The following is a 24,339-nucleotide window of genomic DNA, read 5'->3' on the forward strand; positions in this document are numbered from 1 at the left end:
ACACCCAAGCTAAACCTCACCGATCTGAAACTAATTTCTTAAAGAGAAAATGGAAATGATGATTTATCTCTGTCAAGCTATTTGGCCGTTACAAGTCGATGAATACTGTACACTCCCACTGTGCGTGCGTGTGTGTGTGTGTGTGTGTGTGTGTGTGATTGTGTGATTGTGTGTGTGTGTGTGTGTGTGTGTGTGTGTGTGTGATTGTGTGTGTGTCTTCCCTCCCCTTCACGCGGTCCCCTTTCCTCTGGAGCACCGACACGCGACTCCGGCGCGAAGCAGCTCCGCGTCTGTGTTTCTCTCTCCGGTGCTTCGCGCTTTCAGAAACTATACAGCTCTCTTCACATTGCAAAGCTTCCTGTTTATTCCCCCCCCCTTTTTTGTCTTATCTCAGTCTCTCTCATGCCGCCGCTAAGGCGCTGGATTCGGGGCGATTTGTGATCGACCAAGCCGCAGCTCGATGAATATGGCGTGTATCGGGGACGCGGACCCTTTCACCGCTGCGATACCTGCCACCAAAGTTGAACTCACGGTTTCTTGTAGGTGAGTACCGACTGCTGCTGCTTTCCTACACAGTCTGCTACTGTCAAAAATACAAATGGCATGTTTTTATGAGTGAAATTGTTCAGCAGTTTGATATTTGACACCCGGAGGAACTGTGGATTCTCTGCGTTACTACGATTGATGGATGTTGTGGAGATTAAACGCACCAGAAACTCTGTTCGCGCTCGATTTTATTGCCAGTCTAAAGCTTTTTTTTTTTTTTACTATTGATTTTAGTCAAAACTTCTGCATTGTAAGGGTCGACTTTGTAGTCTTTGTCTTTGTAGTGGAAGTTGACTGATAATCCAGAGATTTAAATGAAGAGTTGGAGGGAAATGCAGCCTTTTTGTACGTTTGTTGGCAGCAGTTTGCTCTTGGATGATCGCCAGATGGAGGTCAGAGTTGGCATGTCACAACCCTGATACAGCTGCCACATGCAGAGCTGTGGGAATTTATTGTTTTTGTCACACTAAATAGCCACTTTTAGTTCCTGGTAATGATGTAGGCTCATATTCCACAAATTCAGATCTCTCTCTGAGGATGGATGAAGCACGCATGGACTGTGTTTGGTTCAGATTGTGGCAGCTCTACTACTGAAGCACCATCCTCCTCCGGTCATAATGTAGCACTAATAGCAGACGGGTGTAGTAGATGGAGATGGAATGTAAGGGGCTGGGAGCAAGGGAGGGCGTAATTACTGGATGCTGCAACGGGCTGATGAGATTCACGTACAGTAGTCAGCCCTAATCACATCTTATTTATTTAATTGAATATATTTTCCATATTTATTCATTCTAATTTGAAGTATGTCAATCACTGGCAGCAATCTGTCAGTCTGTCTGTCTATGTTAGATCTCAGATTCTCAATCTCGATTAGTCCATCTACAGAAAATGAATCCACCCATGTTTTGGTGATTGATTTATTGTTTCAGTCATTTTTCAGTCAAACACACAACGATAATCTCTGGTTGCACTCTGGTTGTCTCAAATGTGAGGATTTGCTGCTTGTTTCTGTTGTATTTGACAGTAAACTGCATATATCTGGTTTGTTGATCACTGGATAAACAAAACCTGACATATAAAGTCACCTTAGACTGGAAAACTGTGGTTGTCCGTTTTTTCTGTCTTCTGACATTTCATTGGCTCATTAATCAATTAAACACAAAATAACTGGTAGATGAATCAGTCTGTGCATGCATAACAGTGTTTCCCCTAGAATTTTTTTCAGGCCAGGTGGCACCCACTGGAAAAAACCCTTAACAGACGAGACGCATGGGATGGTGTATTGGCGCAGTTGGATTAAGTCAGGTGGCACAGCAAGCAGTCTGCAATTCTGCAATTATTATATTGGCATTCAAATTTTTGTTCACCCAGACTGTGTTCAAGATCACAAGGAGAGGGTGACTTAATAAAGTGCATTTATTGGATACAAATGGAGCGTGCTTGATTACACATTGGCACTTCAACCACACAGTGTGCATTGTTCTGTGCTGCACTTGATTTTTCTCGCTTTAGAGAAGAACTTCACCAAGGCACTGTGGTAGGGGAATTTCCTACACATAATTGAGATTTTATCAGTTATAAATAATTTAAACATTTAACAAACATTAAACATAGAAGTTTTTTATTTGTTTTATTATAACAGAGTTACATTCATTTGACAATGCCTGTGGAAAAATGACCCCTTAGTGGTTCTAGTGGAAAACTAGCCTATTGTCTGTGTTATTTTCATCATTTTTCATCAGGCCAAAAAAAAAAAAATCAATATGCCAAAAATAAGCCACCTATCCATTCATTCATAAGTCACTAATCATTTACATTTAGGAGTGCCTCTGTGCTGCACAACACGAGTCAACCTGCTTCGTTGGCTAGTAACAATGCAAGTACCGCTGCTGAGAGCGCGGGCATATTTTATGGGATGTTTAAGGTTTGTAGCTAGCCAACTATGGTGCCGCTGAAGAAAAGAAAAAATATCGCGGGCGACAAACAACTGACCCTACATTTACACGTAGCAGGGTATTTTGGAAATGGATATTGTGGCCCCTCCGTTTTCAAAAATAACATCGTGCACACAACATCGTTTTGAAAAATGTTGTCGTTTATATGAACCCGGATAAACACGCTGTCCAGTGTGTAAACGAGAGGCCAATCCGCATGAAATATATGCATCTTCCCTAAGTGTAAACGGGGTCTTAATACACCTTGACTCTGGAGCCAAGGAAGATAGATGAAGGGGGAGTAACAGAGGCAACTCTAAAAAAAATGACAGGTGCAGGTGAGATGGAAGAAAGGGGGGCAGATTGCAGTGGAGAGGGGGGCTGCTCGAGGACCATTACTGCTGCTGACACCTGTCCGATGGGTTCGCTCCAATTGCCAACCCCCTACCGAAAGGTGACCGCGGGCCCGGTCCGACTGGTAACCCAGTCAAAAAAAAGCAAAAAAAACCCAAAAACACAGAACATCTGGCTGGGATCCCGAATGGCTTAATAACCATAAATACAGCACTTGGTTGTTCCACACTCCCCATGGTAAGTTTCCAATTTGTTGTTTAGCTTATATTTTTGTTCTGATTAAGCTTCTTTTTTTTTGGCAAGCAATAGTGATGAAAATAACACAGACAATAGGCTAGTTTTCCACTAGAACCACTAAGGGGTCATTTTTCCACAGGCATTGTCAAATGAATGTAACTCTGTTATAATAAAACGAATAAAAAACTTCTATGTTTAATGTTTGTTAAATGTTTAAATTATTTATAACTGATAAAATCTCAATTATGTGTAGGAAATTCCCCTACCACAGTGCCTTGGTGAAGTTCTTCTCTAAAGCGAGAAAAATCAAGTGCAGCACAGAACAGTGCACACTGTGTGGTTGAAGTGCCAATGTGTAATCAAGCACGTTCCATTTGTATCCAATAAATGCACTTTATTAAGTCACCCTCTCCTTGTGATCTTGAACACAGTCTGGGTGAACAAAAATTTGAATGCCAATATAATAATTGCAGAATTGCAGACTGCTTGCTGTGCCACCTGACTTAATCCAACTGCGCCAATACACCATCCCATGCGTTTCGTCTGTTAAGGGTTTTTTCCAGTGGGTGCCACCTGGCCTGAAAAAAATTCTAGGGGAAACACTGCCTATGATAGTAAATCGTTGTTGAAAGTTCTTTCTTCACCTGGAAACAGCTCACAAAACAATCTCCCCACAAGGTCCATATCAAAGCAGCTCATCAGCTTTCGGTCGTATCTCGTGATCTTCATCAGCAGAGGGAGTTGACTCACTTCTTTTGGACAAAACAATCACTTTGAATATATAAAACTGCAGACTTTATCGACCAAATAATCAGGAAAAGATGAATGGATCAGAAAATTATTTGTTGGTTGTAGCTGTATGTCAGACCGTTCACTGACCTCTGCTGTCCCGCATGTGGAAGCATCTTTGTACTTATTCAGTGAGATTTTTCCTTATTGGTGTAATGTCAGTACAGTATTGGAGACTATTCTATCTGGGATTTTGGATGTCTTCATATTGTAATAGAGCTCAGAGTATGTCTTTACTGGGAAATGCTGCATTACAGTGCATCCACTGATGTATTGAAATCCAAGGCGACCTCTTTAATTTACCAAAGATATTTAGTTTAGTTATGAAACAGAGAAAACGTCCACATATAAAAAGCTTGAACCAGCAAACTTGAAAAATGACTCAAACTAATTATTTTTTTCTACATAGTTGCAGCTTCATTTTCTGTCTATTGACTAATCTATTCTTTGTTTCTTCTGTAAGAGCACCAGTCACCCTAAACTATCATCAGCGATATGATGATTAAAACGCAGTATGTTCTCTTGATGAAAATGTTGAGGTGTATTCAGGAATATTGTGATATTGGATTATTCACTGTCACACAGTTCTATGGGTTTAGCCTCCTGCTGCAGGAGACCAAGCTGCTGTTGCTGTTTCATGGCCGTCTGAGATAAAAGCCGGATAATGGCTCGACAGAAGAATTCAGTCTGTTAATGACCTTAATGATTCTGAGATCAGAGCCTGTGAAGATGTTTCTTCCAAAATGAGGAAGCCACCATCTGGACAAAATAATTGTTCTTTTTGAAATGATGGCATCATGAAAGAAAATCTCTTCGGTTCAGAGTTATGAGTCATCTGTGCTTTTCATACAAATGCTCGTCTTAAACATGCAAACATAATGCGTAAGCTCCGGCTCATGAATAGAGGAACATAGTTAAAGAAAATGGCTGGATGGACGGGCAGTGCAGTGACAAACTGCACTGACATTTCTGTAATGGTTGTAGAGCAGTTTTGAGTCATTTGACCATTGTGTAGTTTTTCCTCCTGGTGTCTTGTCAGCTCTCACAAGGAGGACTGTACATGTTACAGCTCTTTAGCACATACTGTAAACCACCTCTCATCAAACAGAGGACTGAACCAGCTATTGCTATGCAAAGTTGTGGAGTTTCAATGATTTATAATTTGCTCCTTGGATCCTTGAGAATGAGAATTGATGTATAGAATTGACAATTTGTGCAGTGTCTAGCTGCAGTGATTTAAAGGGTCATGTGGACATTGTGTTTGGAGAGACGTTCCTGTTGACTTCACTCAGTGTTCATTTTAAAGCAGCATAGACAAAATCACACTCGCCTCCATGGATTTGTGGTGGCGGCAGAGTTAAGTAAATATCGCGTGAAATGTGCAGAGCTTTCTGTTACTAAGGGTGGGCGAGGAAAAGAAAATCCTGAGAGAAAGCTTTTAAGTTGATCATTAATTATTTTTTTATCAATTGGTCTGCTGATTATTTTCTTGATTAATCGATTATTTGATCTATAAAACATCAGAAAACACTGAAAAATGCCCGTCGACATATCTTAAAGACCAAGGTTCCATATTCAAATGACTTATTTTGTAGGAAAATCAGCAAATTCTCACATTCTAGATGGTGGAACTACAAGAACTTTGTCTTTTTTTTTTTTTGCAAATGATTAATCGATGATTCATCTGATTGTTGTGGCTCAAATATGTGAAGCTTTGAAGCTTCACACGTGTCCATCTTGATCAAAAAAATCTCATTGAGTCATTGAAACATTTGTTCTGAATGCCAGTGCTGTCATGTTTACATCCATAAGATGAGGTTTCCAGTGTTGTTTCCACGATTTTACAGACACATCCATTACTGTCATTTAATTCTTTTAATACAGAGGACAACTGGTTAACACCCTCAGCAGTCTCACCGACACAGAATTTACCAGCCTTGAGCTGGTGGGCTGTGTGATTTTCCCACTTTGGTGTGCATGCATGTTGGCAAAGCTACTGAAGCATTGAGTGTAGATAGATCCTCTCCTTCAGCAAAAGCCCTCCTTCACTCAATAAATCCAAACCATCGCCGCGCTCATCACGTGTGTAGCCAAGCAGAGGAAGTGACAGATTGATTAACTCAAGTCCAATATTGTGCACCAGTGAGAAGAAAATCCCTCAGTCTGCTGCAACAGTGTGTAGCTGTTTGACTGATGAGTGCCTATCAATCCTGATCACATAGCCTTGATGACACACGCGCACAGATGGAGTTTAGTCAGTGTTTCCCACACGTTCATTTATTTGTGGCGGCCCACCACGAATAAATTTTAGCCGCCACAAATACATTTTTCTGCTTTTGACTCGACCTCGCCTCCGGACTGTTTGCTTTGAGAATGACGCGTGTCGTTACAATTCTGGCGCACTGGGTGGCGGTATGCATTATAAAGGCCCCTACACATGATCAGCGGTAAAAACGCTTTGCGCCGGCTGTCCCATTGTTTCCCTACGGAGAGAGTGCTGGCGCCCGACTAGCGGCACCGCTACCCTCGGTGTGGCGCTCAAAGTTCAAATTACTTGAACTTTGACCTCGTTTGCTGCTGACCTTTCAAAGCGCAACCAATAAGATAACAGCTCCAGGCAGCATTTACGAACTACCGTTAAGCTAAATACAATGCTAACGTTAGCTTAGCTGTTTGTGTACGTTTGCTATTCTAGGCAGACGCAGTGACTACTGTGACTACTACTACTACTACTACGCTACTGCAAGGGCCTTCTTTTGCGACAAACTCAGTTAATTTACAAACAATGATTAGCTTTCCAGAGTGAAAGGTACTTGCGTTGCCTAGAAACAGTGAATTACTCGCACTTGTTGATGACGTATACCTGAGCTCCGCCGCCTCCGCTCAGCGCCTCTGCGCCCTACCTGGCGGTGAGCGAAGAGCAAATTTCTAATCATGTGAAGGCCCCTTAATGCCGCCTATAAATTAATAAGACGCAGAAGAAAAAGTCGTGGTGGAAGAGGCCTGGCTCGAACGACGAAGGTAAGACGTGCCAGTACAAAGTGGTCAAATAAGCCCAAAAGTGCTCTGAACAACTCTAACTCATTATGTTATATCAGCCTGTGTCTGTATCATACCTGGAAGCTGAGACATGTGCAGAGACATTAACTGTTAGTGTATGTTAGCCGACAGGCATCAGAGCTGCTGCCGTAATCTTAATCTCTGCTCATTAGTAATTAACTTGGATGTTCACCCCTTTACACAGATGAGTATAGAAAAATGTTTTCTAAAGAATGTTTAGAGAAGACAACAGCAAAACACAGGGTCAGTGGTTTTGACCCTGAGTGGCTAAACATGCCTCAATTTAAATCCTGGCTGTATCACACTATGTATATCTATTAATCTTAACACCCCGGACCACACCACCACAAATAGATCCTTGATCTGTGGGAAACACTGTTAGTTATGTGCATGGATATTAAGCAGCGAGCCGGGCGGGCCTTGAACGAGCCCTGCGGATGGCCCGTCCTTGAGGAATGTTTGTGCACAAAGACGTCTGCGTCCCCGTCAGGGTGGCTGTCATCTGATCTGAGCGGTCCACAGCGGAGAGATAACCGTGACCTTTTGGCACAAAAGGTAGGAAGTGTATCCTGTCGAAGAATTGACGTGTTGTGATGTGGCTGTATTGAAGCTGGACGCTGACCTGCTGAGAGGCCGGTCGATGTGTCACAGCCGATGTTGCACTTTCCATGAGGAAGGTGAAGAAAGAGACAGAAAGACTTGTTGGAGCAGAGAGGGAATCCTGTTTACATGTTTCTTCTGTTTCAGCACTGTACACAAACAGCCAGCATCATTGCAACATAAAGCAGCTTTTTCAGACACACACAAACAAAATACTTACACCTGCAGTGTCTGAATGCTAAAAAAAGCCTTGAAATAAGGCTACAGCTTACAATTCTATAGGTTTTATGATTATTTCATCGTCCATTGTCCCTAAAATGTCAAAAATGCCAGTTGAAAGTTCGCAAAGTTTATAGTTTACAGAACGCTGGGAATTTGTCCTTCTGTCCAACCTCCAGTCTGAAATGCATAAAATATTTAATTCACAATTATAAAAAATGTCAGAAAATCTCGTTTTCGAAGCTGGACAAACGCAATGTTTAGCATTTCTGCTTGAGAATGAACTTGAACAATGGCAGTTAATGAAGTAAAAATCAATGGCAGTGCTTCTTGCCAACACTGCTGATTTGACCCCAGGACCCTGAGATCTGAAAACAACCACGCACACTGCACCAGTATCAACGTGGACTGTCTCATTTCTCTGCAGACGTGATCAAACACTGACTGTGCTGTGCTGTCGATCGATTAAAGTATTTAATCGCGATTAATCGCAAATTGATCGCACATTTTTATCCATTCTAAACGTCCCATTAATTATCATTTTAATACTGTTATCAACATGGAAAAGTGGATAGGCTTGCTTTGTGCAAATTATTTTTAATTGAAAACAACATGTAGTTTTTATTTCACACTAACATTCTCACTTTGAGCAGTCATTCATATTTGAATAAATCCAAAATCACACAATTTAACACTGTCAATAAACAGATGACAAAAAAATAAATACGTGGTTACAAAAAAGCCCCTTCAACAACCCTTTCTAAGGGATCAAAACAGGGTGATCCAAAATAACTTTCCTTTCTTAAGTTTCCTTTGAACATACAAGCAGTCAGACTATAATGCTCTTCAGTTTATTCACCAGAGGCTGATCAATGCAGCCTCTTATTTCTCTCCAGAAAGAATGAACATTACTTGGCTATGGCTGCAATAAGCTTGTTCTTAGTTGTGGTATCCATACACCTCTGTCAAAAGCCATCCATTGTCGCCTGGTTTTGACAAGGAGGTGGCGGAGAATTCGCATTCGCCGTGTGTTTGGCCATCAAGTGGTATTTCAGACTGGATGTGCTACGTTGATAATTCAGTTCACACCGACAATACACACAGATAACTTTGGTTTTGTCAGTCGATCCATCTGGCAACTTTTTGAAACTAAACTTTCCATTCAGAATCTTATTCGCATCCATTTCGGCGTTTCGCGCTTGACATCCACACAAACCGGTAGCCTACACTTTGACAGCTAGTGAGCAGGCAAGACCAAACACGTGCGTGGGCCGTGTCTATTGTTTTGTTTCCGGTTTACAACCGGATCCTGTAGTTTTTCTTATAGCCCTCTTTGCATAGCGCAATATTTTTGACAGCACTAGTTTAGATATGTTTATTGTTTACAGGAACAACTTACTGCTTTATTATTGACATTGACATGAAAATTATTTGTATGATTCTGCCATTTGAGATCCATGAGTGCATTGTAGAGAAGAGCAAATGAGCAGCATATTCATGGTCAAATGAACATGGGACTAAAATGATTTAAAGAAACATGAGTGAATTCAGAAGCAGTGTGGCTCTGTAGCTTTGGACACTGTTGTAATGAAGTGCAAAAAATCCTCCAGATACAGATTGTTTATGTAATTTATCACTTGTGCAATTGATTTATTGTTCTCTGTCTTTCTTTTTTTGCTCTATTGTTTCATACGATTCCATTTTTCCTATTAATTACCAGTTAGATCTACTGACTATTAACTAAAACTGAAGGTGTGACTTCATGTAAAAAAAACGACAAAATGAATTGAAAGCACGCCTGCTTCCCCTCCACCTATCCTTCTCAGTGTTGCTTCATCTTGTAGCTTTGCTGCTAAAGTGTAGTGGTTGTTTTTGCGAATCCTCCTTCATTTTGGTGAGCATAAACCTACAGATCATGTGGTGGGTCCACACCACAGGAGGCCCAGTGGGGGTCACGCAGAGCGGCTGCTTTAATGAGTTGCCGTAACTAAGGCACCAGCCAGCCACAGTAGCTTCACCTGGTTGCCTCTGAGATCGGACGTGGCTCCAGCACATTACTAACCAGCTCACCTCCTGCCCCCTCTGCTCCTCTGCTTTCATCTTTTGCATAGCCACTTTCCTCCATCTCTGTGATAGCTGTGGACAGATCTGAAGCCATTCTCTTGATTAGTAGTGTTTGATGTCCCTCTGCAGAGCACAATATGTGATTTTAATGCAGTTGGTGTGCTCTGAGCTAAAAATATTCCAGTAATTTTAGATTTCCTTAGCAAGCTGTAATCACAGTTTAACATCCAGCTTTATTGTTCATATACAGTATGTTACTGTTATTCATGTGAGGGAGTGTGTTTAGAAAATGTGCTCTTGCAGTGGTTGCAGTTGTATTTTATTGTTTGAGAAAAGTTGATGTGGTTGATCAAGGTACAGATTGTATTAATGCTCGCTGGAACTGGTCAGCTGATGATATTTTCACTGCAAAACAATGATGTGTGGAACAACTTTGCAGATGTGACACTGGACAATCTGTCTTGGTCGCAAGTTTTACCAATACATACACAGTTTTTTGCCTCTTCAATCTTTTGGCAGATCAGTTATTAAAATGTTGCTGCAGTAAATTACTTTAAATCCCAGTCAGTTTCCTAAGATTTCCAAAGCACATGATGCTGTGTGTGAAATGATGAAAGTAAAATCTAATCCTAGTTCTGCAGCCTAGAAAAATAGCACCTTAGTCCTAATTATGTCACTCAATGAAAGTGTGCTATGTGTCCTCCATAGGGCTGGGCGATATGGCTGAAAACTTTATTGCGATATAAGTGTTTTATATTGGTCGATATCGATAATTATTGATATTTTTTATGACCTATTTAAAATAAGGACCGGGAGAAAAATACATTCAATTTAAACATTTTTATTTTAAATGTAACCGTCCTCTGATTATAATCCCCTCAGCTATCAAGGCAGAAAGGAAAGGAAATGTCAACACAACCATGGAAAACACTCAAATAATGAATGTAAAAAAAGTGTAAAAATGTAAACAGAGAGAAATAAAATGTTTTCAGATATGTGCAGTGTTTTGGAAACATAGCAGAAACTGAGGTGGACTTGACTGAACTATAAAACCAGCCTAGACATATGAACAACTTTAGTCACTCTTCTTACTCTAAACATACATGAACTATTCAATTATATTTTATTTTTTATCGACGATTTCTTCGCTCGCTGCAGCGCTCACTTTCTATTTCTCATTTCATCTCGCGAAGCATCAAACACGAGACAACAAGATGGTGCAACCGAACTTGATACTGTTACATGATTGGCGTGTTAGCGTGTCTCTCTCACTGATTAGCGATTACTCCCTACGTTACTCAGTTACCTGAGAGCGAGTGCCTTTGTTCATGCAACCAACCTCGCTATGCAACTTCAGGTTTCTTCCGATGAAGAAAAAAAAATTTATCAAATGTTTTATCGAACGCATTTTTTATTGATATTGATGACGTGTCTATCGCGAGACATATCGTTCTATCGCCCAGCCCTAGTCTTCCAAGTACCTTTTTCAAAGGTAACAAAAATCTATGATACTATCAAACAGTCTGGGGAAAAAGCTCCATCTAACCTTCACCCAGGACTGGTAGGGAAATGCTGGTAACATGGTTTGGCTATATCAAGCAAAATAGTCACAATATAGAAGGCATGTACACTTATTAAGCTTTCTCTTGTAAATCTAATGTAGCCTCATTTTAAATGTCTACAATGGCACTGCGTTTGATTAATATGTCTTCAAAGTAGTTCTTGAGTGACAGAGTGCTGCTGCTGTTGGAATTTATGAAGTGATAAGTCTCTGATCAGACTTCTAAAATGAAAAGTACCTGCCAGAATGAAAAACCTGAAGTCTTCTGAGACGTTAATGGCAATGGATGAACCTACACAGATATTGTTTAATTAAATTACAGCTATTTAATGAAATACTTTGAATAACTCCTGGCTTGTAATGTAATTGCAGTAGTCAGTATTTTCAGAGCTTTCAAGGGTCATGAATGGGATTCTTCAGAGGAAGTAACAAGAATTCAAGTAGAGATATAGCTTTAGAAAGCTCAATTCATAATCTTAAAAGTTGGTGGTCAGAATGGAGGAGGAAGGTTTGATGCCATTGATAGGGATGAATGAAGCAGCATTAAATGTTGTGCAGTAAGAGTTTTGCTCCCACAGTCATGTTGCACGAGTCTGTTGTTCCCGAGTTGCTTCAGCAGTCATTCTACAGTAATTCTGTTGTCAAAGAGACAGGGTCTGCTGATGTTGTGTCTTTCTGTCAGTGAAAAAGGTTTCCTTTAATTCATTATGCACATCACTTTCCTCTGAGCACACATACACCCTGAGACTCTGAGAAGATTGTTGAGAGTTAAGAGAGTGTCTCATGTGCTTCAAAGGTGGATTGATCAGAGCAGCTCAATTGACCTTATTGATCTGGTGTTACCTTCCCAGCAGGACGAGCTTGTGCTGTTCATTACTGTGCCTTCACAGAGTAGACCTCTTTGTTAGGGTCACAGACTGCCACTGCACTAACAGAAGGCAAACTTGCACATTGGCTGGAAGGCTAAATGTCTAGGTAGTGGACTTTGGTGCGTGACGGGAGTGAGCGCCCACGCTACAATCCGGACCTGTCTGACCTCTAGAAGCAAGAAGCTGAGGAGGTTTTCCTGCTGAGAAAGTTTCCTCGCTTTTTGTGCTCCTGTGGAGTCAAGTGAATGGATGCTGTTACAAACACTGATGGGGTTAATGCTTCCAATCCCACCAGAGCCACCCAGGCTAAAAATGTAGGCACTCACATCTTTCTCATAGCATGTGTTAGGTTAGCTGGAGGAAGCTCAATGCCTGAAAATTCTCATGGAAAATGTTAAGGATTGATATACTGTATACTCATCCACTGAAATTAAAAACAACAACTTAATTGTTGGGAACTCACCATTTAGCATTAGTCATTTAGTGTACACAAACAGGAGACTTGGGGAAAAGCTAATATTTATTTGCATCACCTGAGGAACAGAAGTCAAACCTTCACTGTCCTTTTAACTCGGTTTTGGTCTCCACCAACTAGGATAATATCTGGTCATTCAGCAGCTTTGTAAAATAAAACATGAAAGTGGTGTGCTGTAAAACCAAAACAATGAGCTGAAAGCTGCTAAAACCTAAAGGTAGAGATGAGGGGAATTGCAGATTTCAGTGATTGTCTCGATTTCACATTAGACATAATCATTCAACCCATTGTTAATACAAGAATATTGATTAGTGCTTTAAAGGACTGTGGTTATTTTGGATGTTTTACATTATTTATTATTTATTTAAAGTACCACAGTTGTTTTAGATTATGTCTCATTTTCAATTATTTACATCAAACTACTTAAAGATACGGGACAACTACATACACATTTTGGACAGAGGACAGATGATTTGGAAGAAGAGAGGAGGCCATTTTCATAAAAACAAGGTGTAGTGGCAAAAACCGTTTTGGGTTTTCCTTTACCCTCTAAATCCTGTTTCCTAAAAGTTTGTGCCACAAGGAGAAAGCAGGTGATGCAGTGTCAGACTCGCAGCTTGTGTCCTAAAAGAATCCACTGTGAAAGTTTGACTGTTGATTGTTGTCGGTCATTTATTGTAAATTAAAGAAAATACAACATAAAGATGCAAATGTTTTAAAGATTGTGTATTGTTTCTATGGCAAGTAGGGCTGGGCGATATGGCTGAAAACTCACGATATAAATGTTTCATATTGGTCGATATCGATAATTATTGATATTTTTTATGACTTATTTAAAATAAGGAGCGGGAGAAAAATACATTCAATTTAAACATTTTTATTTTAAATGTAACCGTCCTCTGATTATAATCCCCTCAGCTATCAAGGCAGAAAGGAAAGGAAATGTCAACACAACCATGGAAAACACTCAAATATTAAATGTAAAAAAAAAAAAAAAACCTGAGAACTTTTTTTCTGCAGGTTTAGTGCAGAAAGTTCACAAGCTGATTCACCTTCTGCTGAATAAAATGTTTTCAGATATGTGCAGTGTTTTGGAAACATAGCAGAAGGTGGACTTGACTGAACTATAAAACCAGCCTAGACATATGAACAACTTTAGTCACTCTTCTTACTCTAAACATATATGAACTATTCAATTATATTTTTATTGCGAGTGTGTTTAAGAAAAAAAAAAAAAAGCACGTGTAAGAGATGTTCATAACCTGGCTTCTCCTCAGTGCTCAGTGAAGCATGTCTTTAGCTATATGATATGCCGCTGCCTCCGTTACGCCTTCGTGCCTTTTAGATGATTTGTCATCAGGCACTGAAGCTGATACCTCTGCATGGCGGTCTGCTGCTTGTGTGGTGGTGCTGCGGTTGGCGGACGATGGCGAATACAGCTGCGCTCCAAAGAGTGAGCGCAGCTAAGGTGGTTAAATAAGTTTGTGGTTTTACCGGTCTTGGTGGGGACAACAGTCTTGCATAAGTTACAGACCACATTGGTCTAACTACAGTCCGACTTATGAAATCCAAAAAACTCCATACCGGCGAGCTGACTTTCCCTGTTTTATCGACAATTTCTTCGCTCGCTGCAGCGCTCACTTTCTATTTCTTCATCTCACTCCTCGCGGAGCATCAAACACAAGACAACGAGATGGCGCAACCGAACTTGATAATGTAACATGATTGGCTTGTTAGTGTGTCACTCCCACTGATCAGCGATTACTCCCCACGTTACTCAGTTACCTGAGAGCGAGTGCCTTTGTTCAGGCAACCAACCTCGCTTCGCCACTTCAGGTTTCTTCCGACGAAGAAAAAAAAATAATCGAATGTTTTATCGGACGCATTTTTTATTGATATTGATGACGTGTCTATCGCGAGACATATCGCTATTGTTTTTATCGCCCAGCCCTAATGCCAAGACAAAGAGAACAGGCCGCAGCAGGTTTCAGCCCAAGCCACACAGCACGTTCACTCCATACACAGACCAGGCGGTCAATAACGGTATCTGCTTGCCCGCTTTCTCCCCGTCATGCTCTACCAGCAGCCATTTAAAGGGTGGCACCATCATCACCTGTGGAGGATGCACACTCACAAACTCCCACAGATACAACAAATGAAGTAAATAATGTACAACATTAAAACTTTAAATGCGGCTCCTACACAAGGAAACCTTCCTTCAACAGAGGAGGAGGTCTACGTCACCACATATCCCCTACCTACCACACCATCCTTTAATCGCTTCCCAAGAGGTTTAAGAACTTTTCACTGATGGCCTTGTGGCAGTGTTAACAACTGCTGTTCACACAGCCAATCACAACCAATGACCACACAGAGGTTAAATACCTGGGACCCCACCAGCCAGTCAGAACTGTTTCTACAACCAAGTCCAGCTGTGATTCAAACCTCTTTGGATAACCGTGACCTGGATCACTGAGAATCACAAACTACATGTGCTTTGCAACGTTAGCGCACGTGTGTGTGTGTGTGTGTGTGTGTGTGTGTGTGTGTGTGTGTGTGTGTGTGTGTGTGTGTGTGTGTGTGTGTGTGTGTGTGTGTGTGCGAGCAATTTACAGATATACAGTTTGGGGAGGGGAGATATTGGAGTGACTGGGTGCCCCAAGCAATGCCGGTTTCATGCCTTGCTCAAAGGCACCACTTACGCTACCAGTCCAGCCTGTCCTGTCAGCGCTGGATTTGAACCAGCCTCCCTCCGCGTGCCTCACAGCAAGAAAGTTGCTGGTTCAATCCCCGGGCGGGGCCTTTCTATGTGAAGTTTGCATGTTCTTTCCGTGCATGCGTGGGTTCTCTCCGGGTACTCCGGCTTCCTCCCACAGACCAAAAATATGCTAATTAGGTTAATTGGTGATTCTAAAATTGCCCCTAGGTGTGAGTGTGAGTGTGAGCGTGAATGGTTGTCTGTCCAGGGTGGCGGTATAGAAAATGGATGGATGGATGGATGGATGTCCTTGATCTTTACTTTGGATGCACCACCTTCTCTTTGTCTGATATCTGCTTTAACATTCTAAATAAAAATGAGAAAATAACAACAAACCATTTAAAACTCGTCTACAGTCACGCTCCTGTGATGAAATCCTATTTCCTCCTTTTTGTGTTGCAAACCTCCAAAGGCAATGAAATGTTCCCTTTTTTTCCTCAAGAATACATCTTGTTTCATCTCAATTGCTCCCACAGATGGAAGTCCCCCGTCTCCCTTCCTCACATACAGGTATTTAAAGCTCCAGCTGCCATGTTTAGGTGGCTGTGATGTAACTGGTGGGATTTCAAATGTAATTCTGGTGTCGAGGAGGGACCGCTCTCGTAAATGTTTGATGAATGACGAGGCACTCTGCTCAGACCGCCCAGACGTTTCCCGGGCTGCCCGTGGTGGAAAGGGCTTTTTAAAGAACCGCCGTCTCTATCAGGGCCAGGTGGAAGCCCGAGGGTGCACATGAATCAGAGGGAAGTTACCATATCGGTAGAAGTGTGTGGCGTTCTGCCAGCACTCACTCACACACACACACACACACACACACACACACACACACACACACACACACACACACACACACACACACACACACACACACACACACACACACACACACACAGAGTTTCCTGTCTTTCATACGCTCCTTGTACCTTTTTTTCCCTTCTTTCCTCTGCTGGATCTCATTCCCTTCCTCCACTCATACTCCTCTGGGAGCCAACAGAGTACAGTATTGCTTTTTGCTGGACAGTTATGCCATTTGGCAGGTGAAGTCAGCCACTTCTCACTCCTACACAATCTCTCAGACTTGGCGCCAGTCATAAACACAGCCCCGATATGACAAGGCCGGATTCCATCGCTTATTATCATTTATTTAAGGTCTCAAAGCTGGGGAAAGGCCGGTAGGCGTGCCCTGACAGCGAGGCAGCAGAGCGTGGCGTTTTACCATCTGGGCCACACTGGGATCAGCACAACACGAGTGCCTGATCTAGATACATCACTAGCCATCAACGGCTTCAAGACACTCGCTGCTTGTCTTACAGGACAGCACGGGCGACAGAACGCTTGCCCTGCAGCTAGCATGATAGCAGGAGCTCTCTGTCAGCAGAGAGCAGTATGGACGAAGTCATGCTGCTACTGTTATTGCAGCTTAAAGTCAAGCTCTCCACAAAATCTCCCTTTAAGAATCAAAATTGCATCCTGTGGGCTTGGACAGTGGCTGTAAATGGTTTGTTGTGGCTCTTAACTGCATGAAGCACAAAGACTCAATACGGCTGTGAAGAAAACCCGATGTTACGCTGGCTTTGCTCGTTCACGCTGAACCAAATAACACTGGCGTAACACAGCTGGAGCGCTGGCGTTCTGGAATCACGCATGTCTAGGGTGTTGAGTGTGTGTCCCACCCTACCACCTCACCCTTTCTATACAGACAGTGATTCGGCTATTTTACGCCCCTGCTACTGGTTTCAAGGTGTGACAACATTGCACCCCCCACCCCATTTTATACAGAAGGGCGGGAGTATTCCTGCCTTGAACAGGCTGTGTAGAAGGGGCTATTGGATTCAAATAGTGAAATCAAATATAAACGTGTCAGACGTCATCTGCAGCATAATTTGTTTATTTGATTTCCATCAGCACGTGCAGTATGATCCAAACTCTCATCTATTGACCAGAATATGGCTAAATTCATACTGTAACTTCTGTCTAATCATCATCAGCCTTCGTCAGGTTGGGTGAGGACTATCCGTATTCTAATGAAATGTTAGGGACATATGTGCCATAAAAGCATCTTTTTGTTCGAATGCTCCATATAGTGTGTGTGTGTGTGTGTTCACTTCACCAGGACCTCTTGTGGCCACGCACAGTATGAATGTGGTTGGAAGTTGAACCGTTTGTAATCATGACCGCATGAAGGTGGGAAAATGTTCACGTGAATCATTCCTGTAAAAGTCATTTCTAACAGTCATTTTGGAAGATAATGACAAATGTCACATTTTGTTTTTGAGTTTGGAGGACTTGTAAAATGTTCCATCTGCAAACTTTACACTTCGTCCCGGTGGCGGCTGTTCCAAAGCAACTGTCCTTCATACTCTGCAGCAGCCCTGTCTCCCAGAAATTCTATTTATGTACAACTAAGTAGTTATAATTAGTATACTGAGGAAATGTAAAAATGTTGATAGTGAACATATGTTTACTGACAATGTGTTTCATTTGTTTTCCACCAAAATAGGCAGTCTTGCAAGGCACTGTCCACTCGCAGTGACTACAGCATAATCCTGCTTTTTCATGGTTACATTTAGGCACTGACAGCACCTGGTTAAAGAGTAAGATCATGGTCTGTTTTAGCCGCAGTGACTTGAGACATGAGCTTTCTGGTAACATTTAATCAAAATCACCATCTTTCCCTAAACTTAACCACAGTCTGGACACAAAAAGAAACGTTGGATCTTAAAATCAGCGTTAACGCAATTATGAACACAAATTAGTTGTATATGAATGAACTTCCAAGGACAAAGGGTTGTACTGTATTGTTTTAAACTTACAAATTTGAAGATGAATCAGATTGAAGGAATTTAAGTTTTTACATGTTTTCTTATTGTGTCCACTTGATCTGTCTTCTGATTTAAAATGTCAGTTAATAGAGTTATATACCTTTTGTAAAATACTTTCAGCAGCTCCTCCACAGTAGATTTTGAGTCATGTATGCCTGCTGATGGCCAATGCACTCATATTATTTAGCCTTTCGGGGTTAGCTCTATAAAAGCTTTATGGGGTTTTAATGTAGGATTTGGCAGGAGTACAAAACTGAGTGAGTGAGTGAAGGGTTCGCTTCAGCCCCTTTGGGTGTTGTCAGCCTTGTCTTTGTCCTCCGAGCCACCTCCTACTGAGACCTGGACACTGTAAGCAAATGACACACAGTTAAAACCACAAAGCTCCAGCGCTGACGTAGCAGCCGGGTTTCCCTTTTCTGGGCCGGAGCTGCTTCTTGGTTTCTTTCTTGTCGGGTTTGGGCAGCTGTGAGTTCTTGGCTTTGTTTGCATATTTAATTCTGTCAGAGCTGTTTAACCGTGGAGCACCGCAGTGGAGCCGAGCATCTGCTCTGTGATGGGACTCTTTGGCGCATTTATCCCTCCCCCTGCAAAGAGCAAAGACTGGAGTGTCATGTAAGTTTGATGGCAGCCTCCACTGTTGTTGCTAGCACCCAGGGAGTGCAAAAAAGTGAAAAATAGGTCCTCTCCTCTGCTGTTTTTCTGTACGTTTGAAATATAAATGGACTCCACTTTAAGCTCAATTTTATAGTCTGTTTAATGTTGCTGCCTCAATGACTTGATGAAATGGCTTTTGTTAATCAAGTCAGTGGAGGATTACGCTTAAACAAGTTGTCTGGGTTAGTGAGGGGGCTAATTAGTCAAGGTTTTGTGTTTTAATAACTTTCTAACTCTACTTTCTCTGTTGAAGTGGGAGCTTAATTTTTATTTCAATGTGTCTCTTTGCTTTCCTGTTTTTCAGAAACCTGCTGGACAGAGACACGTTCTCCAAGTCTGATCCAAGTAAGCTGTTCTCCCATTAAACACACACACACACACACACACACACACACACGCAAACACACACACACACACACACACACACACACACGCAAACACACACACACACACAGACACGTGCACATTAAATTCTGCAGACAAATGGAAAAATCCACAGACAAACATCCACCACATGCAGGCTGATTTAAACTGTATAAACACAGGCTTGCATGCACTGCTCATGGACAAACACTCACTCACACACACACACACACACACACTCACACACTCACACACACACACACACACACGAGCTGTGCCTCGCCTGTGTGAATCAGTAGACATTTGCATATGTCAGGGGTCATATTCATCACTGTTTTCTGCTCCCAACGTGAGTGAGGGGAACCAGATCATCCTCACACACAAACCAGCCAGTTCCCTCCTGCAGATTAAAGGACACTCACACGCACACGCACACGCACACACACACACACACACACACACACACACACACACACACACACACACACACACACACACACACACACACACACACACAGGTTCACACATACACACTCCTCATTCCCTTGACAGCAGGGGTTCAATTTGGCAACTGGTCCAGTGGTTTTTAAAGGTCCAGTGTGCTATCTAGCAGCAGTGTGCCTGATAGGGAAATGTGTTGGATTGGAGATGTTTTCTCCTTGTAAAGGTGCAAACTGAGTTCTCATTTTAGAGAACGCTTTTGTGTCTAGCTAACATGTCAACACCAAGGCCGGGTATCACCACCTAATTCTTTTCTGATACAGACTGAAATGCATCTGTCGCACCGCAGATTGAACGCTGTCAAACACCAAAAGCTGGAATTTAATGGCTTATGAATCCTGTGAATGACCATCTACAGTATGTGCATCACGCAAGTCATGAACGATGGCAGGCTACGATTGGTTGATTTTTGGTATGATTGCTAAATCTGACTCAGAGTCCATCTCAAAAAGCAAACATATTGTACAGTCTGACCCCTCTATTATTCTTTTGCCAGTCATTTCTGATTTAAATGAGACCAATTTTAGACTTTTTTATCAAAGCAAACTACAGCTGCTTTTTAGGGTTTATATTCCTCAAATTAGTTTTAAAATGTATTATTCAGTTATTGGTATTATTCAGTTATTGGTACCAGATCTGTGGTATCTTACCAGCATGACTGTTGAGAAGGAATCCCTGCCTGACTCAGTGCTGAGAAAATGTCTTCTCACACTCACGTACACGGGCACACGTGCACAGACAAGCTGGAAGCCTGTAAAGTAGTTCCTTGCTGTTTTCATCTGTCGTGCATGCTTTGTTTTCTGTAACAGACTGTGACAGTCCTGTCTGTTAAAAGCTCCCTCTCTAAAAATAAACATGATGGGAGGAAAGTAGTCAGTTACGATGGAATGATAAAGTTGAAACATATGGGGTTTTTTGCCCTCCATCCAGGGTTTGGTTAGCACGCATTCTTTTCAGCATCACCTTGCTTCATTCCCTAAATATTCACCACCTGGGTGCTGTGTGTGAACCCATCGTTGTTTTTAACGTTGGTCAGTGCATGTGAACACATAATTGATGAGCTCCCAGAACTGCGGATTGGACCTTTAAGTGTCAGACAGTGGAAGAGGAGGATGAGCATCCCTGCCCACCCCAACATTTATGCAAGGAGGCACTTGTGCTGCGTCCATGCCTCTGCTCTGCTGACAGCACTGGCCCCAGTCACACAGCATTAGACCGCCTCAGCAGAGCCACACACACACAAAAAGTGCACACATCCAGGCCTCAGGCAGGCTCATGCACCATATTCATATTAGCTTATAAAGCTGGACAACAATCCAGCGTTTCTGTTTTTTGCATGTTAGTGTGTATTTTAGACGTGGTGCAGGAATATGGATGCGCTTTGATCAATGTGCTTCAGCAGAATGGAAAAGGGCATTTAGCAGACAGGAACATTATCAAAGTGCACGCCGTCAGTGTCTCCTACATTCAAAACAGAGTTGGTGTTATTTTCGAGCTCCCTCCCTCATCATCAGCCTGATGAATAGCTGAAAGTGCGCCGGTACGGATGGCGAGGATGCATCGCTATTTGCAGGCGCGTGATTGATGTATCACTTTCCCGCCCGCTCACAAGCGCAGAGACCATGTGTCATCCCGTGCCTCATTGCAAGATTAAAGGATGACTATATATTCAACCAGCTGAGCCCAGGTTCACGTTGCACCATCCACAACGCAACATATACACCATCCAGACTGACAGTCCGCCAAAACATGACAAGTTTGAGCGCTCTGCCGCTGCACCAGACGCCGGGTAATTAGGGTGTTTGTTCTTGTGTTTGTGCTCAAAAACAGTGTGACATTTTCAGCAATGATTTGGAAAAAACAGCAGTTTACTACAGAATGCTAGTCATAATGTTGTGTAACCCGGGCTCAGCACAAGTTTCTTTCTAAAACAACAAATGTCAGTTTTTGTGGAAGAAAAACAAATTGATCAGATCGGCCCTGTGATGAATTTCACTCACAGTCACAACTGTTAATGAATTCATGATTGAATGAGTCATGTCACCTCATCAGCTGGTGATAGCTCATACATTAACTCTGGCATAAATTTAATTCATTAATTTGGTTATGAATGATAATGCATCTACCTCAGAGGAAGGTGTTGCCTTCCTAATCAGATGTGACAAGACAGATTAATGTGAATTACTGTCTTCATCCCTAAAGCTTGTCACAGTTTGTTTTTTTTTTAATGGTTTTACACAAACAGCAGCCATGAGCAGCATCAAGTCAGAAATAATGTTCTGTTTATTATGACCGTGTTTTTTTACTGTACTGTTTGCAATGTAAAGGTCATAAATCCATCAGTTAGACATGGCCATTCAGTTTACATGACCTTTGTCATGTCTGCGAGAATGCCACCGCAGTCCCAACGTCAAAACACACCCATATTCCTTCAAATACTCAAATACTTTTTAATGTAAATATGGAGGAATTTTCAGTGCTGCTGCTGCTGTCACTAGGTAACACCATAGATACGATCTGGAGTAACGCAGAGCCTAATGGCTTTACCAGCCTCTTACAGACCACAGTATTAATTGGTTGATGAAGCGTTACCTGAACCCCAGTCCCTTCATTTAAGTTAAAGCAATAGTTTGGCATTTGTGGAAATACACTCATTCACTTTCTTGCTGAGATTTAGAGGAGAAGATCGATACTGCTCTTATATCTTTGTGGTAAATATGAAGGTGCTGCCAGCAGCCAATTAATGCTTAAGCTCAGCACAAAGACTGAAAGCAGGACGAAATAGCTGTGGCTCTGTCAACATCTGCCTACCAGCAGCACTAAATCTCACTAATTAGCATTTTCTATCTGGTTTAATCCAGACAATAAAGAAAGTCTGGAAATATAACTGGCTCTCCAGTATCTCTGGGACTCTTTCCTGGCCAGGCGCAGCTGACTTCCAGTCGTCTTTTATCTCTGTGGGGTTTCCAGGCAACTCTTTTTTTTTTTCAGTTTAGAGTCTTTAGTCTCATTAAATGACACTTGGCCAATGACACACATTGGTTGTTGTTGGAATCAATCCTGCTAACTTCATCCAAAAGTCTGTAACCACTGAGCCCAACCAGCTCCACATGGATCCCCTTGGCCCCCATGGATGGCTACCAGCCAGGCAGACCATCTTAGTGGTTACTTAGCACTCAACAAGAGCTAAAAGGCTCATGTCTGGGTTTGTTTTTTTTCTTTAGTGCTTTCATATGACCAGATAGGAGACGGATGGGGAGAGATTGTTGTCGTGGCCTTTTAGAGTTGCCACTGTTGTTCAGGTGGAATGGGCTGGAAACAGGTTGCTCTGCCTCCCTTCATGAGGTGTGTTTTAAAAATTATTCCCAACGGATGGTCCTCAGATTACAGCGACAGATTACTACAACAACAACAACGACCATGCAAAACACATAGGGGTAAATATCATTTCAGAAAAATAATAAGAGAGAATTATTCAGTGCATTCATTGTCTATGTTACTGTGCTTGTTTTAGATTTGTCATTACTAGCTAAATTCAAAATAGCAATGAACTAAATCAGGTTGCACCATAAATCTTAAGAAATATCTTATTGCTAATGCTATTCAAAACGTTAGTGATGAGTAAATCTGCAGTGCCATCCAATCAAATGTTATGAAAACAGGAACTAATTGTAGCATCCCAAACTGTAACACAAGTCTCAGGGGCCAGTCTGTACACAAACTTCTAGTCCTTTGTAAATGTACGTTTGCATTTGTGTGGGTATGGGAAATATCCTATAATGCTAACTGCAACTATTAATCCATCTAGTTAGTTATTACTTTATTACTAACAGTGTTACAGTTTATTCTGTTACTGTATGTCACAGTCAGTAGTGAGGACATGCAAGTATCAGAGCAGCAGCAAATGTAGAGTTTGTGCTTCTTGCTGTAGATTTTCTTTTTGCACACAGCTTTTGACGGCATCGATTCATTCTGCACCTGCATCTTTACTTGAGCATCGTTTGTTATGATGCTCCAGAGTACTGTGTTAAACTAATAAACACAATTTTTCTACTACAGACAATGTCAAACCTTAGAGATGCTGAGCTACTCATTTCCACACCTCTCACACTACCTCACAAGAAATTAAATATTTGTTATATGACAATGTAATTATTGCAGTTATTAAAATAAATAACTCCTTTGTGAGGATTACAAATTCATCTTCCCAAAAGTAATCTATTCCTGCCCCGTTTTTTTTTTCTGTTCATCTATTGCAGTCAGAATATACTGAATCAACATTATCAATAACAAGTATTGCACATTATTGCATCGTCAAATCTTGTACCCAGAAGTCTGTCTGCTGCAGATGAGACTTGGGAATTGGGTTACTGCAGCTCTCTTTGAAGGGCTCGGTTAGGAGTGGCCTCGCACGCCAATGAGTGCAGTGCATTCTGGTTGTTGTGGGTTCTCTCCCTTTTGAGCTAAAGGGAATACCGCAGCCCTTTTTCTCCTTTCTGCTGCAGAGACAGACCAGTTTTATGGAAGGGCCAT

General features: G+C 41.8%; 1 protein-coding gene across 1 annotated transcript in view; it reads left to right on the forward strand.

Annotated features, from left to right (window-relative positions):
* The first annotated feature begins 237 nt into the window (after nucleotides 1-237).
* The window catches only part of LOC139337404 (copine-8-like), a 69,161-nt gene continuing 45,059 nt past the window's right edge, over nucleotides 238-24,339 (forward strand). The window contains exons 1-2 of the mRNA XM_070971949.1: nucleotides 238-543; nucleotides 19,247-19,287. Of these exons, the coding sequence (XP_070828050.1) occupies nucleotides 461-543; nucleotides 19,247-19,287 (124 nt within the window). The 5' untranslated portion in view covers nucleotides 238-460. The remainder of the gene's footprint in view (nucleotides 544-19,246; nucleotides 19,288-24,339) is intronic.

This window comes from Chaetodon trifascialis, chromosome 10 (genome assembly GCF_039877785.1).
Source record: "Chaetodon trifascialis isolate fChaTrf1 chromosome 10, fChaTrf1.hap1, whole genome shotgun sequence".
NCBI lineage: Eukaryota > Metazoa > Chordata > Actinopteri > Chaetodontiformes > Chaetodontidae > Chaetodon > Chaetodon trifascialis.